Source organism: Thalassophryne amazonica, chromosome 8 (assembly GCF_902500255.1).
Source record: "Thalassophryne amazonica chromosome 8, fThaAma1.1, whole genome shotgun sequence".
Classification (NCBI taxonomy): Eukaryota; Metazoa; Chordata; class Actinopteri; order Batrachoidiformes; family Batrachoididae; genus Thalassophryne; species Thalassophryne amazonica.
Window position 1 is genome coordinate 77491418 of NC_047110.1, and position 20628 is coordinate 77512045.

Genomic DNA, 20628 nt, shown 5'->3' on the forward strand with positions numbered 1-20628 from the left:
CACTGCTAGGACCTGTCCCCAGCTTTCCACCCCCAAGGCAGGAGAGATATTCCGATCAGCCCAGTACCTCTGGAGGAGGATCAGCAGGGGTGGACCTTAGTCGAACTCACCCACCAGGACAGAGGGGAGCTTTGTACAGGCTGCTAAATGCCCAGAGTGTCCCAACCACTTGCCTGTGCGACATCAACAATACTCCCCCCACACACGAAATGCCTTCCCCCTTGTACTTCCTGTCCCCTGGACTGCACAACCTTAATCTGGTCATGGTCACCCCACTGGACATGGCAATCTTGGTTCGAGAGCTTCGTCTTCCACAAGAGTCTGTTCCAAAAACCTTGGAGCAGCTCCTGCCCCTCACAAATCACATTCCCCATGGGCTATTTGAGGAAATCATGCCACAACTGAGTCAGACAGCTGCATACCTGTTAAGGATACACCGTGACAATGCCAACATCTCTTGTGCTCAGGAGGGCCTCCATACTCAACTGTGTGGTCTTCAGTCTAGTATGGACATGCTAGCCAGCATGATGGAGCATATGGAGAGGGAACAGCTAGGGCTGGCCACCACCACCCTGAATGTGGGCAAGAATTCTCTGGGGGCCCTGTACAACCTGGCCAAGCAGCACAAGGAGCTGGAAAGATCCATCAGAGAACTGCGCGACTGTCTGAAAGCCAGAATTCCTGATCCTTCCCCCACTACCCCTGAAAGGCCAACCTCCCCATATTCCCCAACTTCTCCCAAAACTTCAGACGCTGAGTAAATGCTGAGGAGCGCGGACTGACGTAATGGCACTGAACACGGACTATGATCTTGGTTCTTGAGTTTGAATTGCGGACTGGTTTCAGAAATCTGAGTGTAAATAAAAACAAAGAAGGATATATGTTAGTAACGAAGGTCGGGTAAATGTCTGTCCTTACCATCATCTGCGTAACACAGATAAAGCTAAATGCATACACATAGATATCACATTGCAAAGTTATAAAAAGGGGACCCTTACACGGCGTGTTTGTAGATTTAGTAGTAAAGATGCACCATAGGGACCCCTTTTTCTTAAATTATAGCATGCCTCAAGAGACATGCATCGCCTAAATTTGGCGTCTGGCCCAAAAAGGGCATTAGAAAACAAGCTGAAAAAGAAGAAAAACAAAGTGGAGAATGTTGAGAAATGGCCTATAATGAAAACCATTATATGATTGACTAAGGCAAATGACTTAAGGACGGACATGAAGGGAAACCATTTATGGTGTTTATCATTTAACTAGACATAGCTGCACTAACCTTAGAATAGTTTCTTGATTGGTTGACTAAATAGTGGTAACGTAGGGGTTATTTGATGCATTTAAGTAATAAATGTGTGACGCTTTAACAAAATAATATGTAGAACCAAGTATAATGGGTTGGAGCCTCTGGTTGAGTGAGACAATAGATGCCAGAAGATGATTGGTTGCACTAATGTCAATGTAATGCCTTTACTTTGCCATGATTAAGAGGTTGCTGTAACTTGTTTTATGTGGCCATTTTAAGTGCCTTGAATTACACCAAAACTCAATGTTTGAATGTCACCTTGCGTTGATATAATCCAGCTAATTGATCACCTTGTGCCTTAGTATGTAGGTTCACCTGCACTTAAATATATTTACCGTGTAAAGTATCACTTATATTCATATCCGCACCAGAGTTATCAGTAAGTCGAGTGATGTGTTTTTCTTTTTTATTGCAATGCATAAATGAGGATGTCTTGTCAGTAAACAACCCAAGAGTATAGTTGATGTAATGGGACTCTTTTGAGTCTCAGAGGAGGGACTGTAGAAGAATTTTTAGGTCCTTATTTGAACTATGATGAACTATCAAGTGTCCTGATCTGAACTGTATTTCCTCTGGCTGAACTAGCAGGTGTTCAACCCAAAAAAAGGGCTCTATTAGTCATTCAGTCTGTCAGGGGCTTTCCAAGGCCTCTTAGGTGCTTTCCCGCAGGCCATGTGCAGGGGCCTCGGGCCAGCTGCACCTGTGGCTGAGGCCACGTGCGGGGGGCCTCAGGCCAGCTGCACCTGTGGCTGAAGGTCTTTTAAAAAAAATCAGTTGTAAATCCTTCACGTTTTAATGGGAGCGTTTGTCACATTGAAATAATGGCCTAACACCTGCTTAGGGTTCACTAGAGGACGCTTCCAATAGAAAACCATGTCTTGGGAATGAAATAAATAAAAAAGTCAAAGGAGGAGCGATGCCCGCGGGTCTCCAATAAATAGATGAGCGCGGTTGTCACATATTCAGTCTCTCTAGAGGACTCAGTTTGTCTAAGCTCTGTGTCGAAGGCTTAAATAAACTTAAAAACTCTGTGCATTTTATCTTGCTTAAGGCTGAATTATTCTAAAGTGTTGTGTCCTTTTCTAGCATATCACTTGCAATTAGTTTGTGTTATCTAAAAGACGACATCCTGAGAAGACTAAAGACGAACCACGACACAGTCCTGATGCTGTTATTTGGGTTTTATATCGCTCTGGCGATATTATCCAAACCCTCTGAATAGTTGAAGGCCACACTAAAACCCCGACAACAGAAAATATAACGAAATTTAAACAAATAATCACTTAAATCTGGAATTCAAGAGCAAATACCACTCCCACATGCACAGTGTATCTCTATGGTAAAACACGTCGACAGCCGCACATTTTCACACCAGTGATGGACATGACGTGGAAAGAAACTGGCAGTTACGTGCCCACGACCAAATCCAAGTGCACAGAGGGTGATCTACAAACATTCCTTGATTTGCACAACATGAACAAATGATTATTTGATTTGAACATGATGAGACGATAGGATCTTAATAATTAATGACACAACTGAAAATTATAAAGAACACAATGCTCATAGAGCCGAGGGTATTTTAACATTGTGTTATATTTATTTCTGCAAAAGTAGAATGATAATGCTTTCAGTGATGACCTTTCACCTGGAATTCAGCAGATCAAAGCCAGTTGTGAGACCAAGAGCTTCAAAAATGGAACCTTTAACCTGAAAGAAGCATAAATATTAGTGGTTCGAAAAGTCCTGCTTCATTTTTCCCCATCTAAAGATAGAATAATAATGCTTTATCACATGACCTTTAACCTGGAAATATTTAGGGTACAATGATAAGTGAAACTTTGAATTTGAGTCAGAAAGATATTAAAACAATAGCAACTACAGCTTAGCTTGTTTTGTTTTTTTTACACAAAAGAAGACCCTGTTGGTGAGACAGAAGCACAGACAGACAGACCACAAAGGGGACAATAATACAGAGCAGACTGGGGAAAATCACATTTCCACATTGTGAGTTGAAGCTTTTGTTTTTCTTGTTGCTGCCAGATTTTGGATGACGGAGGCGACCTGACCCACTGGATCTATAACCAGCACCCTGCTCTGTTCAAGAAGATGAAAGGCATTGTAGAGGAAAGTGTTACAGGAGTCTATAGGTAGGTTTGTCTGTTTCACAAATTTTTAATATTTCTGCAAGTTTATAAAGTGACATTTGACCTGGCATGTCAACCCCTTTTTCAGGTTGTACCAGCTGTCAAAGGCTGGGAAGCTTTGTGTTCCAGCCATGAACATTAATGACTCTGTAACCAAGCAGAAGTTTGACAACCTCTACTGTTGCAAGGAGTCCTTATTGGATGGGTAATAACTCATTTTTATCAACATAAACAGGCCAAAACGCCAGCACACAACAGTAACGGGCAGTGTCCAAATCTCCTTCCAGCTTGAAACGCACCACTGATGTCATGGTTGGTGGGAAACAAGTGGTGGTGTGCGGTTATGGTGAGGTGTGTAAAACCTTATTTCCATCACTGTGCAACAAAGTACTTTCAATTTTACTTTTGTCTACTTTCTGCGTCATTGTACTATAATGTGACAAATGTTTGTCCCACTACTTTGAGGTGCTCAGGCCAATTTCCACCCACCTTGATGTGCGAATGTAGGTTGATCTTAGAATTGTCTTTAAGGGGTCTGTTTTGGCAACAGTCTTGGTCACTGGGGTCGAATGTCAAAATTTTGGTTTATGTAGCTGTTTGATCTACTCCTCCCAGGACCACTGGTTGATTTTCATCAAACTTTCTATTTGTATGTATTTTTTTTTTTTTTTAACTTGTGACACCTATGCTGATGGATTCTCAAATTGCCCCAGATGGCATCAAATTTGCCAGAGTTCAATCACTGGTGTCAAGGTCATTGGAGGCAATGGTCAAATTTTGTTTTTCACTCCAAATTGCCCCAAATTTGGCAGGCATATGGGGGTAGGTTCAGGAATTGCCAAGCAAGGTCAAAGTCACCAAAGGTCGTTCACTGAGGTCAAGGTCATGTCTGCCTGTCTGTTTGTTGGTTGAGTCCTCCCAGGTCCTTGTGCTGATTTCTACCAAACTTGGTGTGTCAATGAAGATTGACCTTAAAATTGCCATTACAAAATTCATTTTGGCAAAAGTCAAAGTCAAGGAATTTGATTTTTAGCCTAATTTGAACCAAATATTGTGCAGATTTTGGTGGTTTCCAGAATTGTCCTGGCAAGGTCAGCCATACCTTGCCAGGACAAGTCATTTGGGTGACGGTTAAGTCTTTGGGTTAAAATGTCATATTGCTGTAGCCCTTACTATCTTCATGCCCATGGGCACTATTACTTAGTTTTGTATAAAACTCCACCAACCAGTTTTGTTCTTGTAGGTTGGCAAAGGTTGCTGTGCTGCCCTGAAAGCATCGGGTGCTGTTGTATATGTCACAGAGGTGGATCCTATTTGTGCCCTTCAGGCCTGGTATGAATGGATGGAGGAATGATGTCACCTGTGTGTTTTCTTCTGTCAGTTGTACATTAATGTGCTGCATTCCAGACACTGTGGGCTGATGGAATCTCCCCCGGTTAAAAGCCACACTTGCAATCCCAAAGTATTCCAACTACCATGCAGCAATTCCAAAGAAGAAATCAAGGCTGAACATGCAAGCCAAATTTGTGGAACTATTTCCACCTAGACTGACTCAAGTGTATCTAATACACTCAAAAGTGTATCTAATATTCATAAGCTCTCTACAGATAAATAACTAGCATTAATAAATCACATCAGTGATTTATATCTATATATGATGCTTTTTTCCTAGGCTTTTCCAAAGTCTAGGAATGCCAAGTTTAAATGGCATTCCAATGTACTTTTCAACTGGGAGAATAGAAATTTTCCAGGTTCTATGCTTCCACATGGTCTGGAAAGCAATTATGAGCTTGTAAAATACTTTCACATGGTAACCTCACCTCTTCCTGTTAGCATGGATGGCTTCAGAGTAGTTAAACTGAGTGAAATGATCCGGCATGCAGACATTATCATCACCTGCACAGGTAACATCTTGGGCATTGCAGTTAACTTTTATTAAAGAATAAGAGTCTGATGTGTCAAATGTTGGTGTTACTATAACACTGCTTTTCTGCAGGCAATAAAAACGTGGTGGTTCGAGAACAGCTGGACAGAATGAAAAACGGCTGCATAGTCTGCAACATGGGACACTCCAACTCAGAGATAGATCTGGCAAGTCAGCACCGCGTTCGTGCATGTTTCCTTAATGTGTATTTGTGTGTCTAAAATGTTGGCTCTTGTCTATCAGGGGAGTCTGAAGACTCCAAAACTTCGGTGGCACCGCGTGAGGCCTCAGGTGGACCATGTGATTTGGCCTGATGGAAAAAGAATAATCCTGCTAGCTGAGGTGGTGATAATTCTAATGTTACTGCAAAACAACCCTGAACGTTACACCGTTAATTATACAACTACTTAATAAAAACACAAACTGTTGCTAGTTGTTTTGAGTTCATCATCCACATATGTATTTTCTCTCAGGGGCGCCTCCTGAATCTGAGCTGCTCCACAGTGCCAACATTTGTCCTCTCCATCACCGCTACGACTCAGGTATGAGGAGAAATGATGCCTCCTTTACACTGAAGATTCATTCAGCAATATGTCATAAGGTTTAGGCCACAATAATAAACACCAGAGACAACATAACAAAAGCACAAAACACAAACCCCATTAATTCAACAATAGGGAGTTGCATCAAAATAACATCTTGCAAATTTGGGGGAAAATGCTCACAAACAACATCCCCAGTCTGGGTCAACAGCTCCCCACCCGCACTGTAAACAGTGCGGGTGGAGAGCTGCTTCCGCCTCCTGAGGCGTCGGACGGTTTGCCAGAATCTCTTCGAGGCCGACCGATAGTCCTCCTCCATAGCCTCCCCCAGACCCGAGTTTTTGCCTCTGTGACCGCACGGGCTGCGGCACGCTTGACCTACCGGTACCTGTCAGCTGCCTCTGGGGTCCCACCTACCAACAAAGATAAGTAGGACTCCTTCTTCAGCTTGATGGCATCCCTTACTTCCGGTGTCCACCACCGGGTTCGGGGATTGCCACCGTGACAGGCACCAGAGACCTTGCGACCACAGCTACGAGCGGCCGCATCGACAATGGAGGTGGAGAACATGGTCCCCTTGGACTCCATGTCTCCAACCTCCTCCGTGATCTGGGAGAAGCTCTCCCGGAGGTGGGAGTTGAAGACCTCGCTGACAGAGGGTTCCGCCAGTCGTTCCCAGCAGACCCTCACAATACGTTTGGGCCTGCCAGGTCTGACCGGCTTCCTCCCCTCCCAGCGGATCCAACTCACCACCAGGTGGTGATCGGTCGACAGCTCTGCCCCTCTCTTCACTCGAGTGTCCGAGACACGTGGCCGAAGGTCAGATGATACGACTACAAAGTCGATCATCGACCTCCGGCTCAGGGTGTCCTGGTGCCACGTGCACTTATGGACACCCTTGTGCTCGAACATGGTGTTCGTGATGGACAAACTGTGACTAGCACAGAAGTCCAACAACTGAACACCACTCGGGTTCAGATCGGGGAGGCCGTGCTTCCCGATCACCCCCCTCCAGGTCTCACTGTTGCCGCCCACGTGGGCGTTGAAATCCCCCAGGAGAACAATGGAGTCCCCAGTTGGAGCGCTATCTAGTACCCCTCCCAGGGACTCCAGGAAGGTCGGGTACTCTGCACTGCTGCTCGGCCCGTAGGCCGAGACAACGGTGAGAGACCTGTCCCCGACCCGAAGGCGTAGGGACGTGACCCTCTCGTTCACCGGAGTGAACTCCAACACATGGTGACTGAGCTGGGGAGCAATAAGCAATGCGACCCCAGCTCTCCGCCTCTCCCCGTGGGCAATGCCAGAAAAATGAAGCGTCCAGCTCCTCTCCAGGAGTTCGGTACCAGAGCCCAAGCTGTGCGTGGAGGTGAGCCCGACTATCTCTAGTCAGTATCTCTCAACCTCCCACACAAGCTCAGGCTCCTTTCCCCCCTAGCGAGGTGACATTCCACGTCCCAACAGCCAGGGGCTGTGAGCATGGACTGGGCCGCCACCCAATCCTCTCTGCACCCGACCCCCATGGCCCCCTCTGCAGGTGGTGAAGCCACAGGAGGGCGGGCCCACGTCGCTCTTTCGGGCTGAGCCCGGCCAGGCCACATGGGCTAAGGCATGACCACCAGGCGATCACGCGCGAGCCCCAACCCCAGGCCTGGCTCCAGGGTGGGACCCCAGCTCCGCCATACCGGGCGACATCTCGCTTCTTGATTTTTTTACTGGTCATGGAGGTTCTGAACTGCCCTTAGTCTGACCCGTCACCTAGGACCTGTTTGCCTTGGGAGACCCTACAGGGAGCACAAAGCCCCCGACAACATAGCTCCTAGGATCATCCAGGTACGCAAACTCCCCCACCGCGATAAGGTGGCAGCTAGAGGGGGCCCTGACTGGGGATGTTGTCGGGCGGTGGAAGGAGTATTTCGAGGATCTCCTCAATCCCATCGTCACGTCTTCCGAAGAGGAAGCAGAGACTGGGGACTCAGAGGCGGACTCATCCATTACCCAGGCCGAAGTCACCGAGGTGGTTAGAAAGCTCCTCGGTGGCAAGGCTCCTGGGGTGGATGAAATCCGTCCTGAGTACCTTAAGTCTCTGGATGTTGTGGGACTGTCTTGGCTGACACGCCTCTGCAACATCGCGTGGCGATCGGGGACAGTACCTCTGGATTGGCAGACCGGGGTGGTGGTCCCTCTGTTTAAGAAGGGGGACCGGAGGGTGTGTTCCAACTATAGGGGGATCACACTCCTCAGCCTCCCCGGTAAGGTCTATTCCAGAGTACTGGAGAGGAGAATTCGACCGATGGTCGAACCTCGGATTCAGGAGGAGCAGTGTGGTTTTCGTCCTGGTTGCGGCACACTGGACCAGCTCTACACGCTCCATCGGGTGCTCGAGGGTTCATGGGAGTTCGCCCAACCAGTCCACATGTGTTTTGTGGATCTGGAGAAGGCGTTCAACCGTGTCCCTCGGGGCACCCTGTGGGGAGTGCTCCAGGAGTACGGGGTCCGGGGTCCTTTGCTAAGGGCTATCTGGTCCCTGTACGACTGCAGCAGGAGCTTGGTTTGCATTGCCGGTAGTAAGTCAAACCTGTTTCCAGTGCACGTTGGCCTCCGCCAGGGCTGCCCTTGGTCACCGGTTCTGTTCATTATTTTTATGGATAGAATTTCTAGGCGCAGCCAGGGTGTAGAGGGGGTCTGGTTTGGGAACCACAGAATCTCGTCTCTGCTGTTTGCGGACGACGTGGTTCTGTTGGCTTTGTCAAATCAGTACCTTCAGCATGCACTGGGGCGGTTTGCAGCCGAGTGTGAAGCGTCCGGGATGAAAATCAGCACCTCCAAATCCGAGGCCATGGTTCTCGACCGGAAAAAGGTGCTTTGCCCTCTTCAGGTCAGTGGAGTGTCCTTGCCTCAAGTGGAGGAGTTTAAGTATCTCGGCGTCTTGTTCACGAGTGAGGGACGGATGGAGCATGAGATCGATAGACAGATTGGTGCAGCATCTGCAGTGATGCGGTCGTTGTATCGGACCGTCGTGGTGAAGAGAGAGCTGAGTAGGGGGGCAAAGCTCTCGATTTACCGATCGATCTACGTTCTAATCCTCACCTATGGTCATGAGATTTGGCTCATGACCGAAAGAACGAGATTGCGAGTACAAGCAGCCGAGATGAGTTTCCTCCGCAGGGTGGCTGGGCGCTCCCTTAGAGATAGGGTGAGGAGCTCGGTCACTTGGGAGGAGCTCGGAGTCGAGCCGCTGCTCCACCACGTCGAAAGGAGCCAGTTGAGGTGGCTCGGGCATCTTTTCCGGATGCCCTCTGGACGCCTCGCTGGAGAGGTGTTCCTGGCACCCAGGACACGCTGGAGGGACTACATCTCTCGGCTGGTTTGGGAACGCCTTGGGGTTCCCCCAGAGGAGCTGAGGGAGGTGTGTGTGGATCGGGAGGTCTGGGCGGCTTTGCTTGAGCTGCTGCCCCTGCGACCCGACTCCGGTTAAAGCGGAAGAAAATGGATGGATGGATGGATGCTCACAAACAGAGAACACAAACATAACCTGCAGCAATTTAATTTGATAATGTGGAAACTTTAAGTTGACCGTAGGTGTGAATGTCTTTGTCGTGGTCCTGCGACAGACTGGCGTCCTGTCCAGCGCGTGCCCCGCATCTCGCCCCGTGACCCTTAACTGGAATAAGCAGTTATAGAAAATGAATGAATGTGCTGTAAGTTATGTTTGTATTCTCTATGTTGATGTTTTTCAATTTTCAAGATGTTTTTTGAAGCAGCAACCTTTTGTTGCATCAATGAAGAGTTTTTCTTTTTTTTTTTTTAAGTGTTTTCTGCTTTTGTTGATGTTGTGACCTCTATCAGCCACCACTCCTATAGCTAACAGATCCACCCGTTGTGTGTCAGGCACTCGCCCTGATAGAGCTGTACAGCGCACCAGATGGACGATACAAACAGGATGTGTACCTTCTGCCTAAAAAGATGGGTAAGTCGTCTCATGATCTACCAAAGTCAAATAAGATTAAGCTCATTTTCATGTGAATTGAATGTGATTCACATTAAATCACTGAATGTGATTCTATTTTCAGATGAATATGTGGCTATTCTTCACCTGTCAACGTTTGACGCGCACCTCACAGAGCTGACGGACGAACAATCCAAGTACTTGGGTATGAGCAAACATGGGCCATACAAGCCAAACTTCTACAGGCAAGAAATCACACTTTTCTTTCCACACAAATGACATGTGCTGCGTTTTGTGTATCTTAACACCAAGTCTTCTTCAACAGGTATTAATTAATTCTGCAGGCGTGGCAGAAGATCTTTGAACTTCATTTGTTTTTTGAAGATCTTGAACTGTGGCGCCCTCTGCTGTCTGAAGCCTGATGGTGTGACCAGAATTGAGTTTTTAGTAATGTTTTACTTTTGCTCACTGCATTTTCTATGGCCTCTGCTTTCCTGTCATACTGTTTAATCTGCACAGCAGTTCTGTAGAGGAACAGTAACCCTCTGAAATGCTTTCCAGCTTGAAGTAATAAAACCACAGCAAAATATAAAGTTGTGCAACTGGATCATTCATTGAACTGGTTTTTGCATTACTGCTGTTGTGTGGGCCGCCAGAAGAGGAGGTACTGCTGGCCCACCACCAGAGGGCGCCATGCCTGAAGTGCGGGCTTCAGGCACGAGAGGGCGCTGCCGCCACGGACACAGCCGGGAGTGACAGCTGTTACTCATTATTTCCTGACAGCTGTCACTCATTCTTCATCATCTCACTCCATAAAACCCAGACGTCATCTCCACCTCATCGCCGAGATATCGTACTTCATTGGAGGTAATATCCTCAGCCTGTGTGGTAAATTACTAATCTATCTATTGTGAGTGTTTGCAGGAGTACCGGTCCTTAGTTTGTGGAGGCTGAGTGAGTGCAGACGGCACTCTTTTCCTCTGAAGGATCACTGCTTAACACGTATTGTGTGAGAGGTGGAGGTGGCATTCCCACCATAATTGTTACTGGGTGTACACACACCCACACTTGACTGTCTTTGTTCTCGCCAGCAGTACCAGATCCGACAGTCGGGGACGGTGATCACCTGGGAATTCGGGACTTGGCGGCTCCAGTATTCACCAGGTTCGGTGGCGGCGGAAATCGTGTGGTTCCGGCTCTTCTCAGGACAGACGTCTTCTATCCTCGAGCCTGCCCACACGTCACCTTTGTGGATTGACTGTAATCATATTCTGAGATTGTCTGTATGTTCGTTGTGCTCCTTCACAACATTAAATTGTTAATTTTTGGCTCATCTATTGACCGTTCATTTGCGCCCCCTGTTGTGGGTCCGTGTCACTACACTTTCACAACAACTGCCTTATTTTGCTTCTTTTTTTTTTCTTTGCTTGCACATAGTTCTGACAGCTTTCTGCCTCCACTCCAAATTATTTACTCCAAACATGAGGTAAATAAGTTTAAAATGTAATGTATCAAAGAATCTATCTATCTGTTTTTACATAATATGTATGATCACACAACTCTGTACATTTACGTGCTGGTTATTTATGTCTGCCTGGAGTTTCCATCCAGGACATGTCAGACCTGACCTAGAGCACCCAGGATATAAAGTGCTGGGTTATCAGATTTTGTGGCATGAAGGTCCTTGGGTAAGAAAAAAGTTAAAGTATTGGGAGTCAACCAAATAGTTTATAATTTTTCAAAATTGCTTCAACAATGGAAGATAGTATTTGTTTTTATCTCTTTATAACATTTGTGCCTTGTGACATCAAAAAGGTTAGGATGAGAAAATCATACAACATTCTGAATGTTGTCCACTGCGTGTTTGTGATTGAAAAAACTCAACATTGAAAGTGTGCGCTGCAAAGATTTTGACCATGTTTACTCAAAAAAATTGTGACAACAAAGTTCTACAATTTTGATTAAAAAGAATTGAATATATTAACTAAACCTAACCAAAAAATAAGTACATGTTAATAAAAGCAACAGTTGAAATGTGTTGGATTTAGCAAAAGCACGCCAAATGATGAGTTATATTGCCAAAAAATATTTAGTAAATCCTAGTCAGTTTCACAAGGAAAGCTGATTCATATTTATCTGTGTAAAAATAATTTAGATTTACTAAATATCTAGGGGAAACTGATTTATTTTTACTGACAATCTAGGTGAAATTGACATTTATTAATTATATGGGTCACTTATATGAATCAATTATATGGGTTGGTTATATCAGTGATTTTCAACCTTTTTTGAGCCGCAGCACCCTTTTTATATTTACAAAATCCTGCGGCACACCACTGTCATGTGTCACGCACCACTAACTCGACTGTCTCTACACGGTGCGTTAGCACGTTAGCAAGACGTGCGGTACATATATGACGTAACATAGTGTACTATAGTCATGGAGCTGTATATAAGAACTAGAGAGCGCAGTCCAAATGCTGCACACTAAACGAAAATGTCCCTTCATGGACAGAGAGAGACATGACGCCTCCTAACCGGGCAAAATATTGACGAAGTACCCGGATGTTAATGCATTTTCAATGGAGATTCGCGACTGAACACACTCAGAAAAATGCTCGCAAAATACGTGTTAAAATGCCATTTTGTCCTGGATATCGAGCCAGTGAAATTAAATTACATTAAATTATGTCAGGAAAGTACAAAACTTACTCTGACACACACACACACATTCTCAAATATTAGTGTTGAAAGTTACACGATCTGTGCTGTTAAGCTGCGCTGCTCGGCTGAGCTGCTGCTGTTCAACGCAGCGTGGCTCCTAAAACCATTACAATACATTTATATATATTATATTTTTACACAATTATCCTTTACTGACCGAGTTTCATTCATGAAGTCAGTGGTGTGTGTGTGTGTGTGTGCACATCTCTGTGTGTGTGGCAGCACAGCGCGGGTCATTAATCTCATTATTTTATGGTGCAAAAAAAAAAAAACTCCCCAGTCTTGTCCAATAATTTTTAGTCACTAACGACAAGAATTTTAACTAGACATTGGTCTAGCAGTGGAAAATATCAACTAGACAAAAGTGAAAATAATGATCCGTGTCATCGGGCGACACAGGTACGGCAGGAGACATACAGCTGTTTATCATCCAAATATCACGGACAAAGTGACAACAATAACCAAAACCACGTACTTATGGAAGGAAATATTGTCTCCCTTGTTCCTCCGTTTGTGACTTTGTCAACATGCGCAGCTTTCCGTCATATTCCACCTGTTTCTTGACGAGACTAAGTGAACTACTATGCACACAAATCACTAACTTGCCCGGAATTAAAATGGCGATGATGCCTCCTTGTCGACACACGGCTCAGCGCTACTGCGCGCTTTGCTGCCATCTACTGGAATAAAAGAGCATTACACCATTTGCCACACTATTACAGCACATACACCCGATAATGGTGATATTTCTGATAATTGCCCACGGCACCCCTGACGATCGATCACGGCACCCTAGGGTGCCGCGGCACCCCGGTTGAGAATCACTGGGTTATATGAATTAGCTTTCTTTGTGAAACTGACTAGGATTTACTAAACATTTGTTGGCACTATCACTCATAATTTGGTGTGCTATTACAAAATCCAACACATTTCAACTGTTGCTTTTATTAACTTGTGTCAGAATTTGTGCTTTTGTATTATGTTTGTTCTGGTTTGTTCTCTTTAGCTTAGGTTTGGTTGTTTTTCGGTGTGTGATTTCTCTTGCTGGGTTTTTCCTGCTTGGACATGTCTTTCCCTATCTCTCGTCTGCATCTCTTTGTGCTTGATGGTGGGCAGTGCACAGGGTTTGGGCCACACCCTATCCTGGAGCTTTCCGCACACCTGTTTCTAATCTGTAGCTCATCACCAGGGTGTATAGAAGCTTCACTGGTTGCACTATTTCCCCGCCAGATTGTTGTGCCTTGTGCCTTCATTTCCAGCTCTGTACCTGTGTTTTTCTAGTCCTGCTTGCAACAGTGTGTTTTTTGACCACCTGCCTGTTTCTTTGGCCACGCCTTATCGCCTGATGTTTCTGATTTGTTTGCCATTATTGGACTGCCTTTTTGTGTACCGGACCCTGCTGAGTCACCCAGTGAACGATCTTAAAAACTAGAACTTAAAATCTATTCAATTATATTATGTGTCACTTTGTTGCCACAATTTTGTTGAGTAAACATTGGTCAAATTTTTTTACAGTATAATATCTATATAATATCTATCAGTGTGTTTACCCTCAGTACCTTTTCCAGTGCAGCAGTGGCAGCTGCAGAAATTTATTTTGGTTTTCCCAAACCTCCTCCTTATGTTCAAGTTCTAACGTGGGTGTTTGAAGAATTGTTCTTTCACATGTTTAGCAAAGTGCTGGATGATTCAATGTATCAGCAGAATCCAAGCTGCTGCTTGGATTCAAAGAGGAAAGTCAGTTCAGACAAATCTAACTATAATTGCTTGTTATAACTGCACAATGACTTGACACAAGTGTCTGATCAATGTGATACCTCAGCTGACGGAACCTCAAGAGAAAGGGTTAAATGCTGGCTCTACATTCAGTTACGTCAGGTTTATGAGCTTGTGCTGCCTCTGCACTTCTTAAAAGTAAACATCTTTCTGCTGTAACCAGGTGAAAGGTGTTCTTTCCCTTGCCTTTCTCCAGTTTCTGGAGCCGTCAACACTGAGGCATGTAGGTGCTGGATTGTGCACAGAGAAATGCATCACATGGACAAAATGTCATAGCTAAACTTGCCAAACAATGCAAATGATACTCGTCATGATGCAACTCTTCCCAAGTAACTGTTGCCTTTGACACAAAGTAATTTCAGTGACACCTAAAAATCCTCCGAAGAGACCTAGTATTCTGTATACCTGTTCTATTGTTTGATAGGTAAATAGAAACCTTTGGGACAGAGATGCAGCACAGCCATGTTCAAGTCAAGCCCGAACATCCCTTATTTTCCTTTATTTTATAACTCAGGTAACATAGTCTTTTAAGTACTCAGGTGACTTTCTGACTCGCGTAGGATAGCGTGTCTCAGACACGGGTTCTTGCTGGTTAGAGTCAGGGAGTACTGTGGGTGAGACCGGTACATTTACAGTCACTTCGGGGCTATCTTCAGATGTATCTGGGATAGAGACATGCGGCTCAGGAGCTTCAGGTGTGTGTGAACGATGGTACCTGTTTCTCCGTAGGTTGTCGTCTGGTGTTTCAATGATGTAGGACCTGGGTGTGTCGCCTGTGGACGCCACAGTTCCTCGCTGCTGCATGTCTTTGACCCACACATGATCTCCAGGATGTAAACTGAGCATGTTGCAGGGTCGGACTGGGAACAAATTTCGGCCCTGGCATTTTTCCTCTGGACCAGCCCACTATTGGCCCGACGAATCCACCCCCAAACACGCACACACATCCGTCCATACCGAACCCCAATGAACACCTAAACACACAATTTCACTGTCATTTCACCTTGATCATAGTACAAAACGCAGACCTGGCGCCACGAGGGGGCGTCCTGATAACATTAAAGGCAATTACATATTTTGACGAAATTACAAGTTTAAATGATATATATATATATATATATATATATATATATATATATATATATATATATATATATATATAAACATCATGAGGTTTATGTCACAGAAATCCTACTTTACAATCACACTGCAGTCATTGTTAAATTATTTCCTTTTGCATTTATAATAAACATTTGTATTTATTTAGTGTTTGTTTTTCTGGTTGAAATAAGATATAAATAATCTACCAGACTTCAAAAAATATACACGTTTCCATGTTATTTTATTTGTCTAAAAATAAATGTCTGAGGTTCCTTATGTTAAACAAGAAATGATCTAATCTGAAATAACAGGTGGTTTTAATACAGATGAAAGGTTTCTAAAGAACCATTTATTGATCAGTTTTTTCTGCACCAATCGGATTGGTCCAATCCATTTTGTAGAGATCAGTGGTTTCTGCCACGGGTCTTCCGTGTTTTGGCCCGACGCGTTGTTCCTATTGGACAATGCGAAGGTACGTCACAGGTCAGAGTGTCGAAAGTTGGCGCACCTCATCTCGACAGAACACCGGCTCTGTGTGGTATGTAGGAGATCACTTGACCGAGGGTCTATACGTTCAAATAATAATTAAAAAAAGTACTGTCATCACTCTTCACTCTTAGTCAGTCTCTTACAACGGTGCAGCGTAAATACATGAGCTTTCCAGGAGCGCATATATATATATATATATATATATATATATATATATATATATATATATATATATATATTTTTTTTTTTTTTTTATTATTATTATTATTATTTTTTTATTTTTTTTGTTTCTGGCGCCGGGTCTGACAAAACCGAAGCAAAAGCACACAAGCGGAAAAAAGTTTTTGTGTCTCCAAAGTCTGTGTGTGAGTGAGAGAGAGAGAGAGAGAGAGGTAATGTGTAACCACTGCTAGGATTCACACAGCAGCAAATTAAGGAGCTGAAGTCCGTAGCTGTTGCATTTAAAGATTAACAAAAGTAAAGCACAGTTAATTAAGATAAAAGAAACGATTACAACCTTGTATCAGTAGAAGAGCTGAGAGAAGTCCAGAAGCCGAGGACTCAATGCATTCACAGGGGCGGGAGCAGCCGCCTGCTCTTCATGCAATCTGATTGGCCACCCTGTATCCTTCTCCATTGTCATTGGCTGTTGGTCATGTCAATCATTGTGCTCGATGTAAGTCTCCGTTGTGTGATCAAACGGAAACAAAGCTGAAACCTAGAATAAGACTGCGCCGTGTATGAAACAATACAGAACTTTTATTTTGACACAAATCCAGGAAGTGGCCCTGCAGCTGCGCCGATTAAATGCTGTAGCTTCACCGATCATGGATTTTCCTCGTGTTGACAGCAGCGCGTGGTTCGAGAACACTGTATATTTCCATAATCTCTACAAATATGGGACGGCCGGCCAACACACGTCTAAACGTGCAACGGCCCACCGGGCAAATGCCCAAAATCACAGATTACCAGTCCGAGCCTGGCATGTTGTGAGCTCTGTGTCGTTGGTCATAGTTCAGTATTTGTTTTAGTCTGTAACTCTGTTCTTTCTTCTTCACCATTCCCAAGTCAGCTCCCTTTGGATCAAGCTGAGAAGGAATGTCAGGAACTGTAGTACGTATCTTACGTCCCATTAACAGTTCTGTTGGACTATATCCATTGGCCAAAGGTGAGGCAGGATACGCCATTAAAGCTAGATAGGGATCGCTGGACTTCTTCAGTAAACTTTTGATAGTCCTGATTGCACGCTTCACCTCCCCATTACTCTGTGGGAAATGTGGACTGGATGTGATGTTTGAAAAACCCCAACTGAGTGCAAACTTTTGGAAAGCTTCAGATGTAAACCGTGGGCCATTATCTGAGCGTACTACCTCAGGTATACCATGCCTAGCAAAAACAGACTTACAGTGGTCAATAACAGCTTCCAAAGTTGTTCCTGAAAGTTTGGCTACCTCAAAAAAATCTAGAAAAATAGTCTACAATAGCGAGATACTGATTTTTATCAAACTGAAACAGATCTACACCTACTGTACACCATGGTCTTGAGGGAAAGTCAGTGCCTGTCATGGTCTCTTTGTTGTTAACTCGCTCACGTGCACGTGTCACAATTTTCAATGAGCTGTGTCAATTCTTTGCTAAGACCGGGCCACCATACAGATTGTTTAGCACGTTCTCTGCACTTTGTTATGCCTAAGTGGCCTTCATGAAGTTTGTTCAGTATGTCACCCCTGAGTGTTTTTGGTATGACAAGCCTACAGCCTAGTAACAACAAACCATTTTGAGCAGTCAGTTCACCTGCAAAAGGTAAGTATGGCATGAAAGTCTTTTCTATTGAAAACTTGTCTGGCCAACCTGTCACACAAAACTGTTTGAGCTGCTGCAAGATGGTGTCCTGGTCCTGGTGTGTTTGTATTTCTTTGAGTCTCTTTTCAGTTGCAGGGAGGCCGGCTACAACGGCGTCGGCATGGAGGTTGATGTCCTCCTGGCGTAGTCGCTCCTTTGAACATGTCACTGGTACTCTCGATAGAACATCAGCTGTTGCAATCTCTTTGCTGGCCACATGAGATATAGTGAATGAAAATCTCATCAGACGCATTTTCAGACGTTGGATACGTGGAGGCAGTTCATCCAAATTTCTTGAACCTAGCAGTGGAACTAGGGGTTTGTGGTCTGTTTGAATGTGAAAGTCCTTTCCGATCAGAAACACTGCGAATCTCTCACAAGCCCAGGTTGTGGTTAGCGCTTCTTTCTCGATTTGTGCATAGCGCTGCTCTGTGGGGCTTAATGCTCTTGAGGCATATGCCACTGGTTTCCAGTCTGTACTACTAGTGTTCTGTAAAAGAACAGCACCAAGTCCATAGGAAGATGAATCAGCTGAGACCAGCGTGTCCTTGGAGGGATCATACAACACTAGTCCTGGAGGTGTTGTCAAGTCCTGTTTTATACTTTCAAAAGCCTGCATTTGCTGAGGTCCCCATGACCACATGTTTGTTTTTCTCAACAGATCTCTGAGTGGACGTGTCTTTTCTGCTAAGTGTGGCAAAAACGTCCCCAGATGGATTGCCATTCCCAGGAAACATCGCACCTCAGAAATGCTGGTTGGCTCTTTCATGGCAGTCAAGGCGTTGACTTTATCTGGGTCTGGGCTGACTCCAGATGCCTGAATGATTTGACCTAGAAACTTAGTCTGGTCTTAGAAAATTCACATTTGTTATTAAGCGTTACACCTGCATCCCGCAGACGTGAGAGCTTTCCTCAGCCTTTCATCATTCTCTTTTTGATCCACACCCTAGACGAGAACATCATCCATTTGGCACATGACTCCCTCCAAACCCTCCAGAATATGTTGTATGTGTTTCTGGCGCTGAAGAGAGTCCAAAGCACAATCAACTGTAGCAATAGCGACCGAAGGGGGTGATAAAAGTTGTAAGCAGAGACGATACTTTAGAGAGAGGAATTTGCCAAAAACCTGCATTTGCATCTAGCTTTGAAAATACCTTGGTGCCAGAGAGTTGTCCAGGGTGTTTTCCACTGAAGGTAATTTAATTTAATTTAATTAGCTTACAATGCGCCAAATCACAGCAAAAGCCGTCTCAAGGCGCCTTACATAAAACAAGTCAACATAAAATTGAAAAAATAATTAAAAATAAATAAAAACAGAAGTAAAATAATAAAACAAATTAAATAAAAACTATCCATAAGAAAGAGAATAAAAATAGGTTTTGAGTTTTGACTTAAAAATGTCCACGGACTCAGACTGCCTCACGGTCGCAGGAAGACTGTTCCACAGGATGGGTACACAACACGAAAAGGCTCTTTGACCTGCTGACTTCTTCTTCACCCTGGGAACACAGAGAAGTCCTGCATCCTGCGACCGCAAAGCCCGGGCCGGCACGTAGAGTTCCACCAGATCAGCCAGATAAGATGGTGCTAGTCCATGAACAACCTTATAAGTCAATAGCAAAACCTTAAAATCTGCTCTCACAGAGACAGGGAGCCAGTGCAAAGATGCCAAAATGGGTGTGATATGTTCAGACCTTCTGCTACGTGTCAGTAGTCTGACTGCAGCATACTGAACCAGTTGAAGACCCCTAATGCTGGACTGCGGTAACCCTGAAAATAGAACATTACAATAATCTAGTCTAGAAGAAACAAAAGCATGAATCAGGGTCTCAGCATCAGCCATGGACAGGATGGGGCCGATCCTCGCTATATTTCTCAGATGGAAAAAAGCAGTCCTAGTAACATCCCTGATATGGAGGTCAAAAGACAACATGGGATCAAAAATTACCCCAAGGTTCCTCATTTTGTCCGTATGATGTATGACACAGGAACCCAGGTTGAGCGCCAGCTGGTCAAACTGATGCCGATGTCTCGCTGGACCAAGAACCATCATTTCAGTCTTATCAAACTTTAAAAGTAGGAAGTTACTAGACATCCAACTTCTCACTGATAGAAGACAGTCCTCCAGGGATTTTATGGGAGTGAGATTTCCCGCAATTATCAGCATGTACAACTGAGTATCATCAGCATAACAATGAAAGGCAATACCAAAACTCGGTAGCAGGTGTCTCTCTCTTAACACAGATTTGTTAAGTTGTGTGAGGTCAGTACATATTCTGACACAATCTTGTGTGGGTTTAGGAACTACCACCATTGGCGCGTACAATTCTGTAGGCTGCTCCACCTTGGAGATGACCCCTTGTTGCTCCATGCGCTTTAGTTCCTCTTTAACTTTTGGCAGTAGAGGGAGAGAGATGCACCGTGGTGTCGAGACAGAAAATGGTTGTGCCTCAGGTTTGAGAACAATGTTGTATTCTCCTTTAATTGTCCCCAGTCCTTTGAAGAGCTCTGGAAATTCTTGTTTTACTGTCTCTTTAGAGTCCAAAGTAGCCGTGTCCAGTCTAGCGACTAGATAGATAGATAGATAGATAGATAGATAGATAGATAGATAGATAGATAGATAGATAGATAGATAGATAGATAGATAGATAGATAGATAGATAGATAGATAGATAGATAGATAGATAGATAGATAGATAGATAGATAGATAGATAGATAGATAGATAGATAGATACTTTTAATGTCCCCATGGGGAAATTTGTCTTGGACTTCTCAAAAATCATGACCCATACAAAGATACAGAACAAGACATAAACAGTTCATAACAATA

The 20628-nt window shown here is 44.4% G+C and overlaps 2 protein-coding genes across 22 annotated transcripts in view; both read left to right on the top strand.

The window, feature by feature from the left end:
- LOC117515945 (S-adenosylhomocysteine hydrolase-like protein 1) overlaps positions 1-10452 on the top strand; it is a 50083-nt gene extending 39631 nt beyond the window's left edge. For all 3 annotated transcript variants that reach the window (XM_034176760.1, XM_034176761.1, XM_034176762.1), the window contains exons 7-17: positions 3350-3456; positions 3542-3658; positions 3741-3804; positions 4697-4785; positions 5287-5357; positions 5450-5544; positions 5621-5719; positions 5851-5919; positions 9808-9886; positions 9990-10110; positions 10191-10452. In XM_034176760.1, the coding sequence (XP_034032651.1) occupies positions 3350-3456; positions 3542-3658; positions 3741-3804; positions 4697-4785; positions 5287-5357; positions 5450-5544; positions 5621-5719; positions 5851-5919; positions 9808-9886; positions 9990-10110; positions 10191-10197 (918 nt within the window). In that variant the 3' untranslated portion in view covers positions 10198-10452. The remainder of the gene's footprint in view (positions 1-3349; positions 3457-3541; positions 3659-3740; positions 3805-4696; positions 4786-5286; positions 5358-5449; positions 5545-5620; positions 5720-5850; positions 5920-9807; positions 9887-9989; positions 10111-10190) is intronic.
- Positions 1-20628, top strand: part of LOC117515943 (thyroglobulin-like) — a 238456-nt gene that overhangs the window by 141956 nt on the left and 75872 nt on the right. The window contains exon 1 of one of the 19 annotated variants that reach the window (XM_034176754.1): positions 18850-18991. The exons of the other annotated variants lie outside the window; for them this stretch is intronic. The gene's annotated coding sequence lies outside the window, so the exon portion shown is untranslated. Of the gene's footprint in view, positions 1-18849; positions 18992-20628 lie in introns of those variants that run through there. 19 annotated transcript variants of the gene reach the window in all.